Below are 17,471 nucleotides of genomic sequence, written 5' to 3' on the forward strand. Positions count from 1 at the left end.
AGCAAAGATGAATGTGACGGGGACGCAAGGTGGCGGTTCTCAGCAACCTGCAGAGCCCCAGACGCACCTGAAGTAACTAATCTGCCTTCCTCTGCAGGAGCGTCAAGATTTACAAAGGCTTACGCTGAATTCACCCATGTATGTCAGGGCAGTTTAACCTTTCCCCACGAATATTTATTGCAGTCCCGAAAGGGTATTTGATACAGACACATTCTTGTCTGACTTACAACTTACAAGGGAATGACGATTTGCTGTATTAGTTTGTAGAATCAGTGACCATTTCAACAGGGATTTCATAATCCAAGTGGAGAACCCAACCTCTTGTCTATATATATGAGATCTCCTCCCTTGGGCTGCATTGAGAGAGCATCTGCAGAGCTCAGCACTAACAGACTCCAGCAGACCCACGAACCACTTCCACCATGAAGACAGCAGCTGCCATTTTATTCCTCACTCTGGGGCTCTTCTCCAGCTTTCAGGGTGAGTAACTTTTGCTGCAGCCTGTACAGAGCTCTGTGTCTGACCCTCTAACCTTCGTCACGGGCTCGACTGTTAAAAACTAGCTTGGCACGAGCTAAGGACATTTGGGTGTTGAGACTAAGCCGGGGAAGTGGTTCATGGCAGAAACAGCAATTTCCTTTGGAAAGATGTAACTGAGGGGCCATTAAGGGCCTTTCCCCAAATTCCAGTCTGGGAGCTTCAAACAATCGCACCTGCAATTAGTTGTGTGCCCCGGTGATGATATTTCAGGGCAGGCTGTGGGTGCATTATGCTCATGTTTCTATTTGTCACACCAATTGGATGAGGGAGCAGAAAACCTTCCCATGGCCCAGTTGCTGGTTAGAAAGCTGCATCCATTTTCCTAGGCAGAAATAAATGTTATTAACTGATTTCCCTCTGACATTCCCTTCGTGGTATGGTTTGTGTCTGTGTTTTCTTCCAGATGCTGTCGGCCAGGGTCATCGGGTGAGTCTAACTCTCACTTTGAATGAATTGTCACTTGCCCCGATACGTGGTATGTAGTATCATGGAGACCAGGACCGCTGGGTTAGAAACACGCTGGAACTCATGAGGCAATGTGGGAGCAGACTGTACCCCAGGCCCTAGTGAGGGGAGAGCGAATCCGTGGGGCGGAGACTACATGTGGTCAGAGTGCTGGATTCCATACACTATTCCACAGGACACCATCTGTGATGGGCCTGTGGGAGTCTCAAAAAGCAACTCAGAGACAGAACAGGGAGGGGATGGTATAACAAGTGCATAAGGCTTTTTATATTTGAGCATCTGCTTCCTGCGGAGATGCCCCTTCGCTCACACACCTTATGGTGCAGGTTCGGAAGAGTCTCGTGGACCAGGGAGATGGGCTCAGCTCCTTCAGGCAGTGAGAGGAGAATTTGGAAGTCAGAACCACTGTAGAAAGAGACAAGGGACAGGATAAGATAGTGCGGTGGTGGCGGGGGGTGTGTGTGACTGTCCCTTCCTCTGTGTTCATAGTATGCCCAGCACCATGGGAATGTCAGGGTACTACTCCAATACAGACAATAACACTGATATTCATTTCACTTATAGGGTTTCTGCAGTGAGTACCAGAGTCGTCCAACTTTCTGCACCTTGGAGTACAACCCGATCTGTGGCACTGATGGCAAGACATACGGCAACAAATGTGCCTTTTGTAGTGCAGTCTTGTAAGTAGATAGGATGAAATTCAATAAGGACAATGCAAAGTGCTCCACTGAGGAAGGAACAATCCGTTGCACACACACACAATGGGAAATGACTGCCTAGGAAGGAGTCCTGCGGAAAGGGATCTGGGGGTCAGAGTGGATCACAAGAGAAATATGAGTCAACAGTGTAACACTGTTGCAGAAAAAGCAAACATCATTCCGGGATGTATTAGCAAGAGTGTTGTACGCAAAACATGAGAAGCAATTCTTCTGCTCTACTCTGCACTGATTAGGCCTCAACTGGAGTGCTGTGTCCAGTTCTGGATGCCACTTTTCAGGGGAAATGTGGAGAAATTGGAGGAAGTCCAGAAAAGAGCAAGAAAAATGATGAAAGGCCTAGAAAACATAACCTATGAGGGAAGCTTGAAAAAATTGGGTTTGTTTAGTCTGGAGAAGAGAAGACTGAGAGGGGACATGATAACAGTTTTCGAGTACATAAAAGGTTGTTACAAGCAGGAGGGAGAAAAGTTGTTTTAATTAACCTCTGAGGATAGGACAAGAAGCAATGGGCTTCAATTGCAGCAAGGGCAGTAGTTAAGCACTGGAATAAATTGCATGGGGAGGTGGTGGAATCTCCATCATTGGAGATTTTTAAGAGCAGGTTAGACAAACATCTGTCATGGATGGTCTAGATCAGTGGTTGGCAACCTGCATGCAGCCCATCAGGGTAATCTGATTGTGGGCTGCGAGACATTGTGCTGACCTTGACTGTCTGCAGGCACGGCCCCCCACAGCTCCCAGTGGCCTCAGTTTGCCGATCCCGGCCAATGGGAGCTGCGGGAAGTGGCAGGCAGCACATTCCTGCGGCCCGCCACTTCCCGCATTGGCCGGGAATGGCAAACCACAGCCACTGGGAGCTGGGGGGGGGGGGGGGGCCGTGCCTGCAGACAGTCAACATCAGCACAATGTCTCACGGCCCTCAATCAGATTACCCTGATGGGCTGCTTGCAGGTTGCGGGCTGCATGCAGGCTGCAGGTTGCCCACCACTGGTCTTGATCAGGAGTGCTGGGGACTGGACTAGATAAGCTCTCAAGGTCCCTTCCAGTCCTACGATTCTATGATTCTAAAGAAATAAATAGCCCATTAATAAAAAAAAAAAACATAATTGTGGAGTGATTCAAGCCCCTGCCTGCGCCCATATCTTTACCTCCTAGATGTTGGGTCAACCTCCTCAGTCTAATTTTTCCTTTCAGCAAATAAACTCTGGTTAATTTGACATAATGGGGCCTTGACAGAAGCTTTGCTCTCATTGCCATAGGGGTTGCAAGCCTGAGTTCTGTGTCTCTTACTTTCCCCCTAGTGAAAACCTTGGAAATCTTTGCTTTGACCAGTATGGAGAATGCTGAATCCTCAGGGGTGCTGAGTGCTGATATGGAGCTGAACCCCATTTGCTTCTAGTTCCCACCAGCAGATCCCCACATGGAGCCATGTTCTCGACTCATCCTCCATTTCCAGGGCTCCTGACAGCATCACTGACTATCCCCTCTTCTGTGCAATAAAGTAAACTCAGCAGAATTCGTGACCTATGGTTTTTTTCTCTTTCCAAGGAGGGACTCTGCTCTCCCGTGTCTCACACAAGCCCCCACCAGCTTACAGACCGGAGTTAATGAGAACACAAAGTGCAGTAACCAGTCACAGGCATTAAAGGAGCCACAGATTGGCAATTATTATATCACCTCCTGTGACGAAGTGGGACTATTCTTAATGTTTCCTCTGAATAGTGTGGGGGTGCCTCAGTTTCCCCTAGGCAGTTCTTAAGTATCTAGGGGGTGGGGTAAGGGTGTATGATCATTGCAGAGCCCTAGAGGGCAGGTGTGTGCAGGGGTCTGGACACAGAGAATGGCCGACACCCTGTTTCCTGGCAACTAATGGCCTGGGCCCTTCCCCCCCCTGCAAGGTGAGAGCTAAAGGGTTGGAGAACAAAGGAATCAGGTGACCTCCTGGCCCAGGAAAGGAACAAAGCCCAGAGGAGGAGGGGCTGGAGGGGGTTTCAGTTTGGGGCTGGCTGGGACATGGAGTGAAGTGCAGACGTGGTTATCTGGCTCACTGCCCCCCAGAATGGACCCAGCTGAGGGGTCCCGTTCTCTGCACCTGCAAGCTCTGTTTTAGACCATGTTCCTGTCGTCTAATAAACCTTCTGTTTTACTGGCTGGCTGAGAGTCACGTCTGACTGCGAAGTTGGGGTGCAGGACCCTCTGGCTTCCCCAGGAGCACCGCCTGAGCGGACTCGCTGGGGGAAGCACACGGAGAGGCAGAGGATGCTGAATGCTCCGAGGCCAGACCCAGGAAGGTGGAAGCTGTGTGAGCTGTGTGTCCTGAAGACAGTCTGCTCACAGAAAGGCGACTACCCCAGAGTCCTGACTGGCTTCATGGGGAGCAGTTCCAGAGCATCGCCCAGGGACTCCGTGACAACTGGTGGCAGAGGTGGGATGTACTGCACCCCGTGGATGGCGCTTCCTGCAGTAAGTGACTGGGGAGCAGTAACACGAAGGGGGATTGCCGAGGACCAGGCCTGCTGAAGGCTCAGAGAGGAGCGGTTTCGGGGGGCGGTTAACCCCTGGGAGTGTGTGACCAGCGAGAAGGACTGTGCAGTAACAGGGTTCCCCTGGGGATTGCAGCGAGCAGTCCAAGGGGCGGAGGAGTCTGCAGCTCGACCCTGGCAAAGAGGTGGTGACCTCGAGAAGGGCTGGCACACTAGGGGTTCTCCCTGGAAACCGTGGGGAGCTGAGAACACACGGGCCTGTGAGTCCACAACAACTTGGGAGGAGCGGAGTGATGGCCTGTCACCGTCTCCTTAAGAAGGACATTGTAACCCTGTGCAAAAAGAGAGGGTTGAGCGTTGGAAAGTTCACCAAAGCAGAGTTAATCGTGCAGCTGGAGGAGGATGACCGCTCTAAGGAACAGATTCCTGACCCCAACTGGGGCTATAGCAGGATCTGGGAGCAGCTGAAGCGGGAGCCAGGCATCCCCAAGACTCCTGTCCCCGACCAGACGAGGGTCTTCACGATCGGGTTCCCCATCGGGGGATCGAGACGGACGGGATTGGAGCTGAGTCTGAGAGAGCAAGAGGACTGTGGGGGACAGCGAGAGCCCGAGAAAGAGCTGCAGAAGCAGCAGCAGCATGAACTGGCGGTGGGGGAGCGGAGAGGCCTAGGGGACCTCCCCGGGGTGAGTGGGGATAGATCCCGGGGGGCCAGTTCCGCAGGGAACCTCGAGACTAAATTGCTGCCCCTGGTTAAGGAGGGGGGGGGTGTGGATGCCCACCTCACTGCCTTTGAGCAGGCTGGCGATTTGAACCAAGGGGACCCTGCGGAAAAGCCCCGGTGTCTAGCTCCCTTGCTGGGTCCCAAGGCCATAGACTCCGTCAGCCAGATGGTTGGGGATGTGGACAGGCTCCCACTCCTGACCCCAACCTATATGTCTGTGTGGAGTTTCCTGGGGCCAGGCCCCTCGGACCTCCAGTGGGAGCAGAAGGTGATGGTCAATGGGGAGACATTCTTGGGGTGGCCAAAGGGCATGGGCTGCATAAACCTTCCCACATGCGGCCTGCGAGTGCTATCGACCACCCCTGACCTAAGGGAGGGTGTGAAAATGGAAGGGCCTGGTGTAACTCCTACCAAGGAATGGGAGAGATGCTGGGGCATCCATGGGAACGTTGGTGGCTTCGAACTTCCCCAGGTCACCGGCTAAAGTGACCCCGCTCAGTTCGATCTCGAAGGGGGGAGAGATGTGACGAAGTGGGACTATTCTTAATGTTTCCTCTGAATAGTGTGGGGGTGCCTCAGTTTCCCCTAGGCAGTTCTTAAGTATCTAGGGGGTGGGGTAAGGGTGTATGATCATTGCAGAGCCCTAGAGGGCAGGTGTGTGCAGGGGTCTGGACACAGAGAATGGCCGACACCCTGTTTCCTGGCAACTAATGGCCTGGGCCCTTCCCCCCCCTGCAAGGTGAGAGCTAAAGGGTTGGAGAACAAAGGAATCAGGTGACCTCCTGGCCCAGGAAAGGAACAAAGCCCAGAGGAGGAGGGGCTGGAGGGGGTTTCAGTTTGGGGCTGGCTGGGACATGGAGTGAAGTGCAGACGTGGTTATCTGGCTCACTGCCCCCCAGAATGGACCCAGCTGAGGGGTCCCGTTCTCTGCACCTGCAAGCTCTGTTTTAGACCATGTTCCTGTCGTCTAATAAACCTTCTGTTTTACTGGCTGGCTGAGAGTCACGTCTGACTGCGAAGTTGGGGTGCAGGACCCTCTGGCTTCCCCAGGAGCACCGCCTGAGCGGACTCGCTGGGGGAAGCACACGGAGAGGCAGAGGATGCTGAATGCTCCGAGGTCAGACCCAGGAAGGTGGAAGCTGTGTGAGCTGTGTGTCCTGAAGACAGTCTGCTCACAGAAAGGCGACTACCCCAGAGTCCTGACTGGCTTCATGGGGAGCAGTTCCAGAGCATCGCCCAGGGACTCCGTGACACCTCCTGCCATGGCTTTTCCTACTAGAGATATCGATACACAAACCCCAGACACATTCCCTGTATCGGACTCCCTTCCAACTCTGAGCATTCTCCTTGGATCAAATCATGAGACCATGAGCGAAGCCCCAGTAAAAGGTGCATAAAAAGGTGATGGCCGCGGGTTGGAGAGCTAAGGGGGGTGCCATTGAGTAGACCCCAGAGGGAGCAGAGATGCAGGGATTCAGTTAACCCCAGAAATGTGACACGGCCCACGTCACAGAGCCATGGATTCATAGAGCGTAAGGCCATTACATCATCTAGTCTGACTTGCTGTATAACGCAGGTCTTACATTTCACCATTATCCCTGTGCCGGGCCCAGCAATGCAGCTTCCAGAAAGTCACCCAGACTGGGTCTCCAGAGATGGTGAATCCACCATTTTTTCTTGGAGTTTGTTCCAATGGTTTGTCACACTCATCGCTAAAAATGTCCATCTAATTTCTAATTGGAATTTGTCTGGCTTTGGTTCCAGCCACTGACTTGTGTTCTGCCTTTCTCTGATCTCATAATGAACCTTTTAGTACCCAGTATTCTCTCCCCTTCAGGGTACTTACACACGGCAATCAAGTCACCTCTCTGCCTTCTTTCTGATAAGCTAAACAGAACGACCTCTTTAAGTCTCTCACTGCTCAGGCATTTCCTCCAGTGCTCGAGGCACACAATGCACAGTCAAACTGTGGAAATCTTTGCCACGGGATGTTGTGAAGGCCAAGACTATGACAGGGTTCAATAAAGAACTAGAAAAGTTCATAGAGGATAGGTCCATCAGTGGCTATTAGCCAGGATGGGCAGGGATGGTGTCCTTAGCCTCTGTTTGCCAGATGCTGGGAATGGGCAACAGGAGATGGATCACTTGATGATTACCTGGTTCTGTTCATTCCCTCTGGGGCACCTGGCACTGGCCACTGTCGGAAGACAGGACACTGGGCTAGATGGACCTTTGGTCTGACCCATATGGCTGTTCTTATGTTCTTAAGTCATTTTTGTGGCTCTTTTCTGCACCTCCTCCAATTTTTAAACATCCTTTTTCAAATGTGGACACCACAGTTGGAGTCAATCTTCCAGTATTGGTCCCAGCAATCATAGAACCATAGAATCATAGGACTGGAAGGGTCCTCGAGAGGTCATCTAGTTCAGTCCCCTGCACTCAAAACAGGACTAAGTATTATCTAGACCATTCCTGAGAGGTGTTTGTCCAACCTGCTCTTAAAAATCTCCAATGATGGAGATTCCACAACCTCCCCATACAATTTATTCCAGTGCTTAACCACCCTGACAGTTAGAAATTTTTTCTAATGTCCAACCTAAACCTCCGTTGCTGCAATTTAAGCCCATTGCTGCTTGCCCTATCCTCAGAGGTTAATTAAAACAACTTTTCTCCCTCCTGCTTGTAACAACCTTTTATGTACTTGAAAACTGTTATCATGTCCCCTCTCAGTCTTCTCTTCTCCAGACTAAACAAACCCAATTTTTTCAAGCTTCCCTCATAGGTCATGTTTTCTAGACCTTTCATCATTTTTGTTGCTCTTCTCTGGACTTTCTCCAATTTGTCCACATCTTTCCTGAAATGTGGCCCCCTGAACTGGACACAATACTCCAGCTGAGGCCTAATCAACGCAGACTAGAGCAGAAGAACTACTTCTCGTGTCTTGCTTACAACTCTCCTGCTAACACATCCCAGAATGATGTTTCCTTTTTTTCGCAACAGCATTACACTGTTGACTCATATTTCACTTGTGATCCACTCTGACCCCCAGATCCCTTTCCGCAGTACTCCTTCCTAGGCAGTCATTTCCCATTTTGTATGGGTGCAACTGATTGTGCCTTCCTAAGAGGAGTACTTTGCATTTGTCCTTATTGTATTTCATGTCCCTATTTACTCCAGTTTGTCCAAATCATTTTGAATTTTAATCCTATCCTCCAAGCATGTGCAACTCCTCCCATCTTGGTATCGTCCACAAACTTTGTAAGTGTACTATCTATGCCATTATCTAAATCACTGACGAAGATATTGAACAGAACCGGACCCAGAACTGATCCCTGCAGGACCCTACTTGATATGCCCTTCCAGCTTGACTGTGAACCACTGATAACTACTTTCTGGGAATGGTTTTCCAACCAGTTTTGCACCCACCTTATAGTAGCTCCATCTAGGTTGCATTTCCCTAGTTTGTTTATGAGAAGGTCATGAGAGGCAATGTCAAAAGCTTTACTAAAGTCAAGATATACCACGTTTTCTGTTTCCTCCCTTAACCATAATGCTTGCTACCCTGTCAAAGAAAGCTCTCAGGTTGGTTTGGCATGATTTGTTCTTGACAAATCCATGCTGACTGTTACTTATTACCTTATTATCTTCTAGACGTTTGCAAATTGATTGCTTAATTATTTGCCCATTATCTTTCTGGGTACAGAAGTTAAGCTGACTGGTCTGTAATTCCCCGGGTTGTCCTTATTTCCCTTTTTATAGATTGGCCCTTTTCCAGTCTTCTGGAATTTTTCCCATCTTCCATGACTTCTCAAAGATAGTCGCTAATGGCTCAGATATCTCCTCAGTCCGCTCCTTGAGTATTCTAGGATGCATTTCATCAGGCCCTGGTGACTGGAAGATATCTAAGTTGTCTAAGTAATATTTAACTTGCTCTTTTCCTATTTTTGCCTCTGATCCTACCTCATTTTCACTGGCATTCATTATGTTAGGCATCCAATCACCACCAACCCTCTTGGTGAAAACTGAAACAAAGAAGTCATTAAGCACCTCTGCCATTTCCACATTTTCTGTTATTATTCCCCACACCCACCCTCATTGAGTAATGGGCCTATCTTGTCCTTGGTCTTCCTCTTGCTTCCAATGTATTTGTAGAAGGTTTTCTTGTTACCCTTTATGTCTCTAGCTAGTTTGATCTCGTTTTGTGCCTTGACCTTTCTAATTTTGTCCTACATACTTCTGTTATTTGTTTATATTCATCCTTTGTCATTTGATCCTTGTTTCCACTTTTTGCAGGACTCTTTTTTTTATTTTTAGATCATTGAAGATCTCCTGGTTAAGCCAGGGTGATCTCTTGCCATACTTACTGTCTTTCCTACACAGTGGGATAGTTTGTTCTTGTGCCCTTAATAATTTCTCTTTGAAGAACGGCCAACTGTCTTCAATTGTTTTTCCCCTTAGACTTACTTCCCATGGGATTTTACCTACCAACTCCCTGAGTTTGCTAAAGTCTGCTTTCTTGAAATCCATTGTCTTTATTTTGCTGTTCTCCCTCCTACCATTCTTTACAGTAATTAACTCTATCATTTCATGATCACTTTCACCCAAGCTGCCTTCCACTTTCAAATTCTCAACCAGTTCATCCCTATTTGTCAAAATCAAATCTAGAACAGCCTCTCCCCTAGTAGCTTTCTCCACCTTCTGAAATAAAAAATTGTCTCCAATGCATTCCAAGAACTTACTGGATAATCTGTGCCCTGTGTTATTTTCCCAAAGATGTCTGAGTGGTTGAAGTGCCCCATCACCAGCAAGTCCTGTGCTTTGAATGATGTCATTAGTTGTTTAAAAAAAGCCTTATCCAACTCTTCTTCCTGGTTTGGTGGTCTGTAGTAGACCCCTACCATGACATCACCCTTGTTTTTTACCCCTTTTGTCTTTACCCAGAGACTTTTAACAAGTCTGTCTCCTATTTCCATCTCAACCTCAGTTCAAGTGTATACATTTTTAATATATAAGGCAACACCTCTTCCCTTTTCCCCCTGCCGGCCCTTCCTGAGCAAGCTGTCCCCTTCTATACCAATATTCCAGTCATGCATATTATCCCACCAAGTCTCTGTGATGCCAACTATGTCATAGTTGTGTTTATTTACCAGCATTTTGAATTCTTCCTGCTTATTCCCCATTCTTCTCACATTAGTACAAAGATATCTCAGATTCTGATTTGATTCCCCCCCTAGTTCTGTCTTGTTTCTCCCTTATCCCTGCTATACCAGCCCATGCTCCCCCCAGTTCCAACTCTTCTCCCAGGTATCCATGTTTTTGACTTACCTGTGGGCTTTGGTCACCTGCCCCCTTTGAACCTAGTTTAAAGCCCTCCTCACTAGGTTAGCCAATCTGTAGCCAAATATGCTCTTCCCCTTTCTTGATAGGTGGACCCTATCTCTGCTTAGCAGTCCTTCTTCCTGGAACAGTGTCCCATGGTCAAGGAAGCCAAAGCCCTCCTGGCGACACCATCCTCGCAGCCAGGCATTCACCTCCAGGATGCATCTGTCTCTGCCCGGGCCCCTACCCTTGACCAGAAGGATCGAAGAGAACACCATCTGCACTCCCAACTCCTTCCCCCTTACTCCCAGAGCCCTATAGCCATTTCTGATCTGCTCAGGGTCATACCTCGCAGTATCATTAGTGCCCAAATGGATGAGTAGCATGAGGTAGTAGTCAGAGGGCCGGATGATCCTTAACAATCCCTCCATAACGTCTTGGATATGGGCAGTTGACAGACAGCATACCTCCCAGGATGCCATGTGAGGGCAACAGATGGGTGCCTCCATCCCCCTCAGAAGACAGTCACCAACCACCACCACCCTAATTTTCCTCCTGGGAGTGGTGGCTGTGATCCTCCCAGCCGCGGGGGTACATGGCTTCTCCTCCTCCTCTGGGGGTGATTCCTCATCGCTCGTTGCCAGGGCAGCATATTGGTTTTCCGATACCATGGTGGGTGGGTTGGGAGCAGAGGTGGAGCACAGCCTGCTGCCAGAAGTCACCAGAGCCAGTGTCCTCCCTGTGACAGAGCCATGTCCTCTCCCCGGGTGATGTGACAGCAGTCCTCTGTAGCTGGGTAGCCTCCTCAGCCTTGGATGTCTCCATGTGAATACTCTTGAGGAATTCCTCCTGCGCACGGATGCTCCTCAGCCTAGCCACCTCCTCCTGTAGCTCGCCCACCTGCTTCCTGAGAGATTCCACCAGCAGGCACCTTTCACACCAGATGGTCCCCCCAGCCTGGCTTTCTGAGAGTGGGAAATACAGGCCACAGTCTCTGCAAATCCACACCAAGATTTGGGTAGAGGCCTCCATGGTCAGGTTCTCTGACTGGATGCAGGTGCAGGTGGAGGAGACAGGAGCAGCGTTGTCACTGGCGATGCGGCCCTTCCTAACCATAGCGACTATATTATGACTCCCTTTTACCAATCCCCTCTCAAACTCCCCTGTTTGCTAGCTCTCCTTGGTCACCTAGCCTCTGGCTTTTAAGGCCTTCTCTTCTCCGTCAGCCCTACCCCCTCGTTAATCACACAGGGGTAGGATGATCATAAGGCTGATTGAGGCTGATTAAAGACGATCAAGGATGATCCAGGGAACAAAGGCGCAAACAGTCCCCAGACCCACAATCCCAAATGACCCAGTATCTGAAATAACTGAAAATAACTGAGATAACCTGAAAGAGAAAGAAAGAAAGAAAAACACAAACAGCCAAACAAACTCACTCACCCCGAAGTTAGTACTCGCACCTTGTTCATTCAGCAGGGGAATCTCCTTCTCCCCCTCTCAAACTGCCCTGTTTGCTGTCCCCTGTTTGCTCTGTCATGTACAGAGGTAAAATCACCTCCTAACGCCTGCACTCCCCTGCTTCTACAGCCAAAGGGTCTCGTTAGCCATTTCTGTTACATCGGGAGCTCATGCTCAGTTGCTTGCCCACTATGAAGCCTAGCTCCGCTTCACAGTCTCCACTTTCCAGGAGACTGTCCCCTATTCTACAGGACCAGCCTGCAGCCGCTAGACCCAAGTGGATAACTTTTCGTTGGCTGTATTAAAACCTATTTTGTATGTTACAGAACATCTTACGAAGCAATCTAGATAGTTCTGTTTGACAGCCCTGCCCTCATCATTAGATGCCACTCCTCCAACCTTTGTGTCATCCACAAATTTTATCAGCAATTATTTAGTATTCACTTCCAGAGCAGTGATGAAAAAAGTCGAAAACTGCCATGCCTAGTACTGATCCATGCAGAACCTCACTAGAACCACCCTCATTCACTGATTATTTCCTCTTAACAACTACTTGTTGAGGCCTATGAATTAGGCAGTTAATAATCCATTTGACATGTGCTCTATTGATATTGTATAATGCTAACTGTATAGTGATAATGCAAATGTTTTTAGTCACCATGTTGTGGGGTACTAAGTTGAAAGTCTATGTATGTCACATCTGCGCAGACCCGTTTATCCACCAAACATCGTCTCCCTCCTGCCTGAGCTCGAGTGTCCAATGACCTATTACAAACAGGCTGGCAGGTGCCTGAACACTAAAGCAGGCGTAGGTGTGTTGGGAACAGGACACGCAGACCCTAGAAGGTGCTGGGTTACTGGGGCATGATAGCATAGACTAGCGTGAGTGATGCAAAGCAGCTGTTCTGAGCAAGCAACAGTGCACAGACACAAAGGCCAAAGGTAAATGATCTCTCCTCTCTACAATGCTGTACTAAGATTTACGATTTTGGTAGAATTAGCCATGCGTGTGAGAACAATGTAACTTTCCTCACGAATATTTATTGCAATCCCCAAAGTGTTTTCATAGTGGCCACTTATGAGCGTTCTGTATTGTGCAGTTTATTTGCATTAGGGATGGGGAACATTCTTCATGCAAACACCTGGGCTCATCTGACAAGCAGGATTGTCATGCATGAACAAGAGTATTTGTTATTTGTTGCTCGGCACACCTGACCTTCCTGCTGGAAAAGTTTTAGCCAACTAATCAGGGAGCAACAAACGTACTTACATCTGACTTAGATGATCAATGAGCCATCATGAATTAGGAATAGGGAATGACCATTCACTGTACTGGTTTTTAGAGTCAGTGACCATTTCAACAGGGATTTCATAATCCAAGTGGAGAACCCAACCTCTTGTCTATATATATGAGATCTCCTCCCTTGGGCTGCATTGAGAGAGCATCTGCAGAGCTCAGCACTAACAGACTCCAGCAGACCCACAAACCACTTCCACCATGAAGACAGCAGCTGTTGTTGTGTTCCTCGCTATGGGGCTCTTCTCCAGCTTTCAGGGTAAGTAACTTTTGCTGCAGCCTGTACAGAGCTCTGTGTCTGACCCTCTAACCTTCAGCATGGGCTCGACTGTTAAAAACCAGCTCGGCACCAGCTACGGACATTTGGGTGTCAAGAATAAGCAGGGGAAGTGGTTCATGGCAGAAACAGCAATTTCCTTTGGAAAGATGTTACTGAGGAGCCATTATGGGCCTTTACCCAAACCCCAATCTGGGCACTGCAAACAGTCGCACCTGCAGTTAATCATGGGCAATGATGACAGTATTTATGGGTCTGAGCGTGAGTGCATTTGTCTACATGCTTCTATCAGACATTCCTTTGTGGTTTTCTAGCCTGATTGTAAATCTCCATTCCCACTGGGGGCTGATTCTCATCTCACACACACTGCTGTCTAACCTGCTTGTGAGGGTCATGGAGTTACATTACCATACAGCTGGGGTTAGTGTAGGGAACCTTCCCATGGTCACATTTGACAATGAGGAAGCTGCATGCATTGTCCTACAGAGATTAATGTTCTTAAGTGACTTTCCTGCCAGCATTTCCCTTCATTGTGTCATTTGTGTCTGTGTTTTTGTTCCAGATGCTACTGCTAACAATGGTAAGGTGAGTCCAACTCTCACTGTTAACTAATTATTCACTTCCCCTGATCCCTGGTTTGGAACATCAAGGAGCCCATGACCTCTGCATTAGAAGCATGCTAGGACTCAGGAGTAAATTGGGAGCAGGCTTGACCCTGCGCCCTAGTGAAGGGGAGAGTGAATCCCTGGGGCTGAGACTCCATGTGGTCAGAGTGATAGATTCCATCTTTACTGGACAGGACACCTTCTGTGATGGGCCTGCGGGAGGCACTGGGAGCAACTCAGAGACAGAACAGGGAGGGGCCGATATCACAAGGGCACAAGGATTTTTATATTTGAGCATCAGCTGCCTGCGCAGATGCCCCTTCCCTCACACACCTTGTGATGCGGGTTCGGAGGAGTCTCATGGACCAGGGAGACGGGCTGTGTCGTTGCCCTTTCTTAGCTCCTGCTGGCAGCAAGAGGGGAATTGGGAAATCAGTTCATCAGAACCTCTGTAGGAAGAGCTGAGGGGCAGGTTAGATAATGTGAGTTCTGGGAGGCAGGAACTGTCCCTTCTGTGTTCATAGCACACCCAGCACCATGGGACGCCAGCAGGGCCCTCATGTAATACAGAGAATGGCATTAGTAATAATAATAATTAATAATAACAGCAGCCACAGGGTTTCTGCAGTGAGTACCAGAAGCCACCTTCTGTCTGCAGCAAGGAGCTCCACCCGATCTGTGGCACTGATGGCAAAACATACAGCAACAAATGCTTCTTTTGCAAAGCAGTCTGGTGAGTACAGGAATAAATGACCCATTCATAAAAATGAAAACACAATTGTCATGTAACTCTAGCCCCTGCTGGCGCCTGTCTGTCTTTACCTCCTACAGGCAGGGTCAACTTCCTCCGTCTAATTTTTCCTGTCAGCGAATAAGCTCTGGTTAATTTGACATAATGGGGCCTTGACAGAAGCTTTGCCCTTGTTTCCCAACCAGTTACAGCCCTGAGTTCTGTGTGTTGGTTTTTCCTTCTAGGGAAAACCTTGGAAGTCTTTGCTTTAAGAAAGAAGGAGAATGCTGAATCCTCAATGGGGCTGAGGTGGAGCTGGACCCTTTTTGCTTTTAGTTTCCATCAGTAGATCCCCACATGGAGACACGGTCTCTGCTCCTCCTCCATTTCGAGGGCTCCTGCCACCATCGCTGACTCTACAGCTGCTGTTCAATAAAGTAAACTCAGCCAAATTCTTTACTTCTGTGATTTTTAACCCTCCCACCCCCACCCAATCAGCTACCCACATTCCTCCCAAGCCTGCCCAGACCCAGGACCTGCAGAGGCTGTCCATCTCCTCGTTGGTGCACAGGAGACCACAGAGACCCTCAAGCCAGGGTCTGCGGTGCCCTTATGCCCCTATGCAGCAGACCAACAAACTGCCAACCTTGCTTGGTCCTCAGCAGAAGTATCAGCTGCCTCAGTTTGGGGCTGCACTGGGGGGGAGTATCCCTCTGCCCCCAACCTCTGAACACAGTGCCCCTGGCTGTCTATTGATGCCACATCACCACTTCCCCTCCCGCCAGGCCAAAACTGGCTGTCCAAACGAGAGTTACACACCAACGGGCAAGGTGCCTGGACTTGAAAGCAGCTGGCACAGCTGTAGGAACTGGGCAGCTGGTTACTTGGGTATGATGGCAAAGATGACTGGGGTGCCAGGTGGCTGTTGTGAGGACGCAAAGGAGCTCTCGACCCGTATGACTGAACGTAAACAATCTCGCCGCCTCTACCGTGGTGCAGTACAGTGTCCAAAGCTTGGTTCTGAGTGATTTCAGACATACGCTTCCAACATCAGAGCCTGTTCTTAGCCATTTCCTGCCCAGACTAAAAATGCTTCAATTCATCAGATCATTTTATTTCGCAACTACTAATTTGACCAGCTCAAGCTGGGAGCCAAGTTTTTTGGGTTTTTTGGGGGGGAGGGGACGGGGACGGGACACAATCCATTTAACTAATAAAGTTGGACCAATTCTTCATCAGGCTTCTAGCTTGTACGTTGTAGCCCCATTTCCTACCCTTCATCTCTTTGTTTCTTTAGACTGTAAACCTTCCAGGACAGGGACTGACTCCTTTCTGTGTCTGGTTGGACCCAGCACAATGTGGGCCTGGGGCCCTGATCCCCCAGCCTTTATGGGAGCCTTTGGGGGAGAAGGAGAAGAAGAAATTTACATGCTGGCTAATTGTGTCTGCTGCATAGAAACTGACACCTGGGAAGAAGGCCTTGCAATTCCTATTGGGATCATAGGCCAAATATTGGCTGGGATTGAGGATCGGTTTGTCCCTGTGTGTACTAAGCCATTCAGCTAGGGCACACATTTAACTAGTGCTTCTTCTGATTGGATGCAGCTCTTGCCAAGCCAGTTTGCGGCAGCCCCATCAGCAACATGCAGAGCCCCTCAGACCAGCATCAAATCTGGTCGGGGGCAGTCATCACAGATGTATGGCATTGTCTGCCTTTGGCCTCAGCCACATGTGGGGTCCTCCTGGTGGCCCCAGGTGTGAAGGGCCGGCTGCACATTGACCCTGGTTCACTTGACTAGGTTCAGAAGGACCCAAGAGTGGCATGGCAAATCAAAGCTAGGTCCACGCGTGGTGGGGTCAGCTATAAAAGACTGGTTTCTGACCTCAGCTGCAAGTCATTCTTCACACCACATCGACAGCACAGAGACATTTGGTGCCAGAGGCCCCACAAAGGCTGACTCAAAGCAAGTGCCCTTGTGTACAGGGGTAGGCTTGAGTTTGCCCCAATCTTCTCAACAATCCTGGCTGTAGCAACCTCCCGGCAGACATGTGGAGGAGTGATGTTGCTTAACACAGGGAGCCACGGTACTGGTGTGGGTCGAATCATCCCAGTTATGATGTACATGGTTGAGTGTAGTTGTGTGCTAACCAACCTGATGTGAGATGAATGGAGCCAGACCAGAGCACAGAATTCTGCTGCAGAGTAACAGAGGGCTAAACCTAGGGTGACCAGACAGCAAATGTGAAAACAGTGGTGGGACAGGGGGTGGGAGGTAATAGGAGCCTATATAAGAAAAAGACCCAAAAATCGGGACTGTCCCTATAAAATCGGGACATCTGGTCACCCTAGCCATATGATTGGAGAGTCTGTGCCTTTGCTTCTCCTGCAGTGCTAGCCCATGTGCTTAGAAGGTTGTTACATGGTTAAGACATGTGAAGGATCTATCTAGGATTATGCCAAGGTAGACTGGGTGGGATTTGTGTTTCAAGCGATGCCCATTGAGACAGCAATTCAGTTCTTGGCCTGCTCTGGCGTTATAAAGTTGGAACACACTCAGAACGGTCTTGGTGGTAACTGCCACCGACTGTAGTATTTGGCCATCTTCATCAAGTCAGTGTTTAGGGTTTGTCCCTTTTTGTACTAAGCCATTCAAGCTAGAACACAAATTGAAATCCAGCCCACATTGACAATGTCCTTCCATTGGAGGACTTGTAGCTATGTAACAGGAGCCCAGCTTCCCAAGTGGACATTAACGCCTTTCATTCAAACTGGATAAGTGGTAGAATGTCGTGTGAACTCAGGGTGCCATGGGGAGACTGGCCCTTTAAGGGGAATCAGGGCCCAATCTGC

The 17,471-nt window shown here is 49.1% G+C and overlaps 2 protein-coding genes across 2 annotated transcripts; both read left to right on the top strand.

Annotated features, from left to right (window-relative positions):
- The first annotated feature begins 404 nt into the window (after positions 1–404).
- On the top strand, positions 405–3,196 carry LOC125641810 (ovomucoid-like). The gene is made up of 4 exons (XM_048862271.2): positions 405–480; positions 944–966; positions 1,570–1,685; positions 3,026–3,196. Exons 1-4 carry the CDS (start codon positions 423–425, stop codon positions 3,069–3,071), a joined length of 243 nt encoding a protein of 80 aa, XP_048718228.1. The 5' UTR covers positions 405–422; the 3' UTR covers positions 3,072–3,196.
- Positions 3,197–13,029: 9,833 nt separating this feature from the next.
- On the top strand, positions 13,030–15,072 carry LOC125641483 (ovomucoid-like). Its single transcript, XM_075131960.1, has 4 exons — positions 13,030–13,267; positions 13,848–13,870; positions 14,499–14,623; positions 14,866–15,072. The coding sequence occupies exons 1-4, from the start codon at positions 13,210–13,212 to the stop codon at positions 14,909–14,911; spliced, it is 252 nt and encodes an 83-aa protein (XP_074988061.1). The 5' UTR covers positions 13,030–13,209; the 3' UTR covers positions 14,912–15,072.
- Positions 15,073–17,471: the final 2,399 nt, after the last annotated feature.

The sequence above is a fragment of the Caretta caretta genome, chromosome 8, assembly GCF_965140235.1.
Source record: "Caretta caretta isolate rCarCar2 chromosome 8, rCarCar1.hap1, whole genome shotgun sequence".
Taxonomy (NCBI): domain Eukaryota; kingdom Metazoa; phylum Chordata; order Testudines; family Cheloniidae; genus Caretta; species Caretta caretta.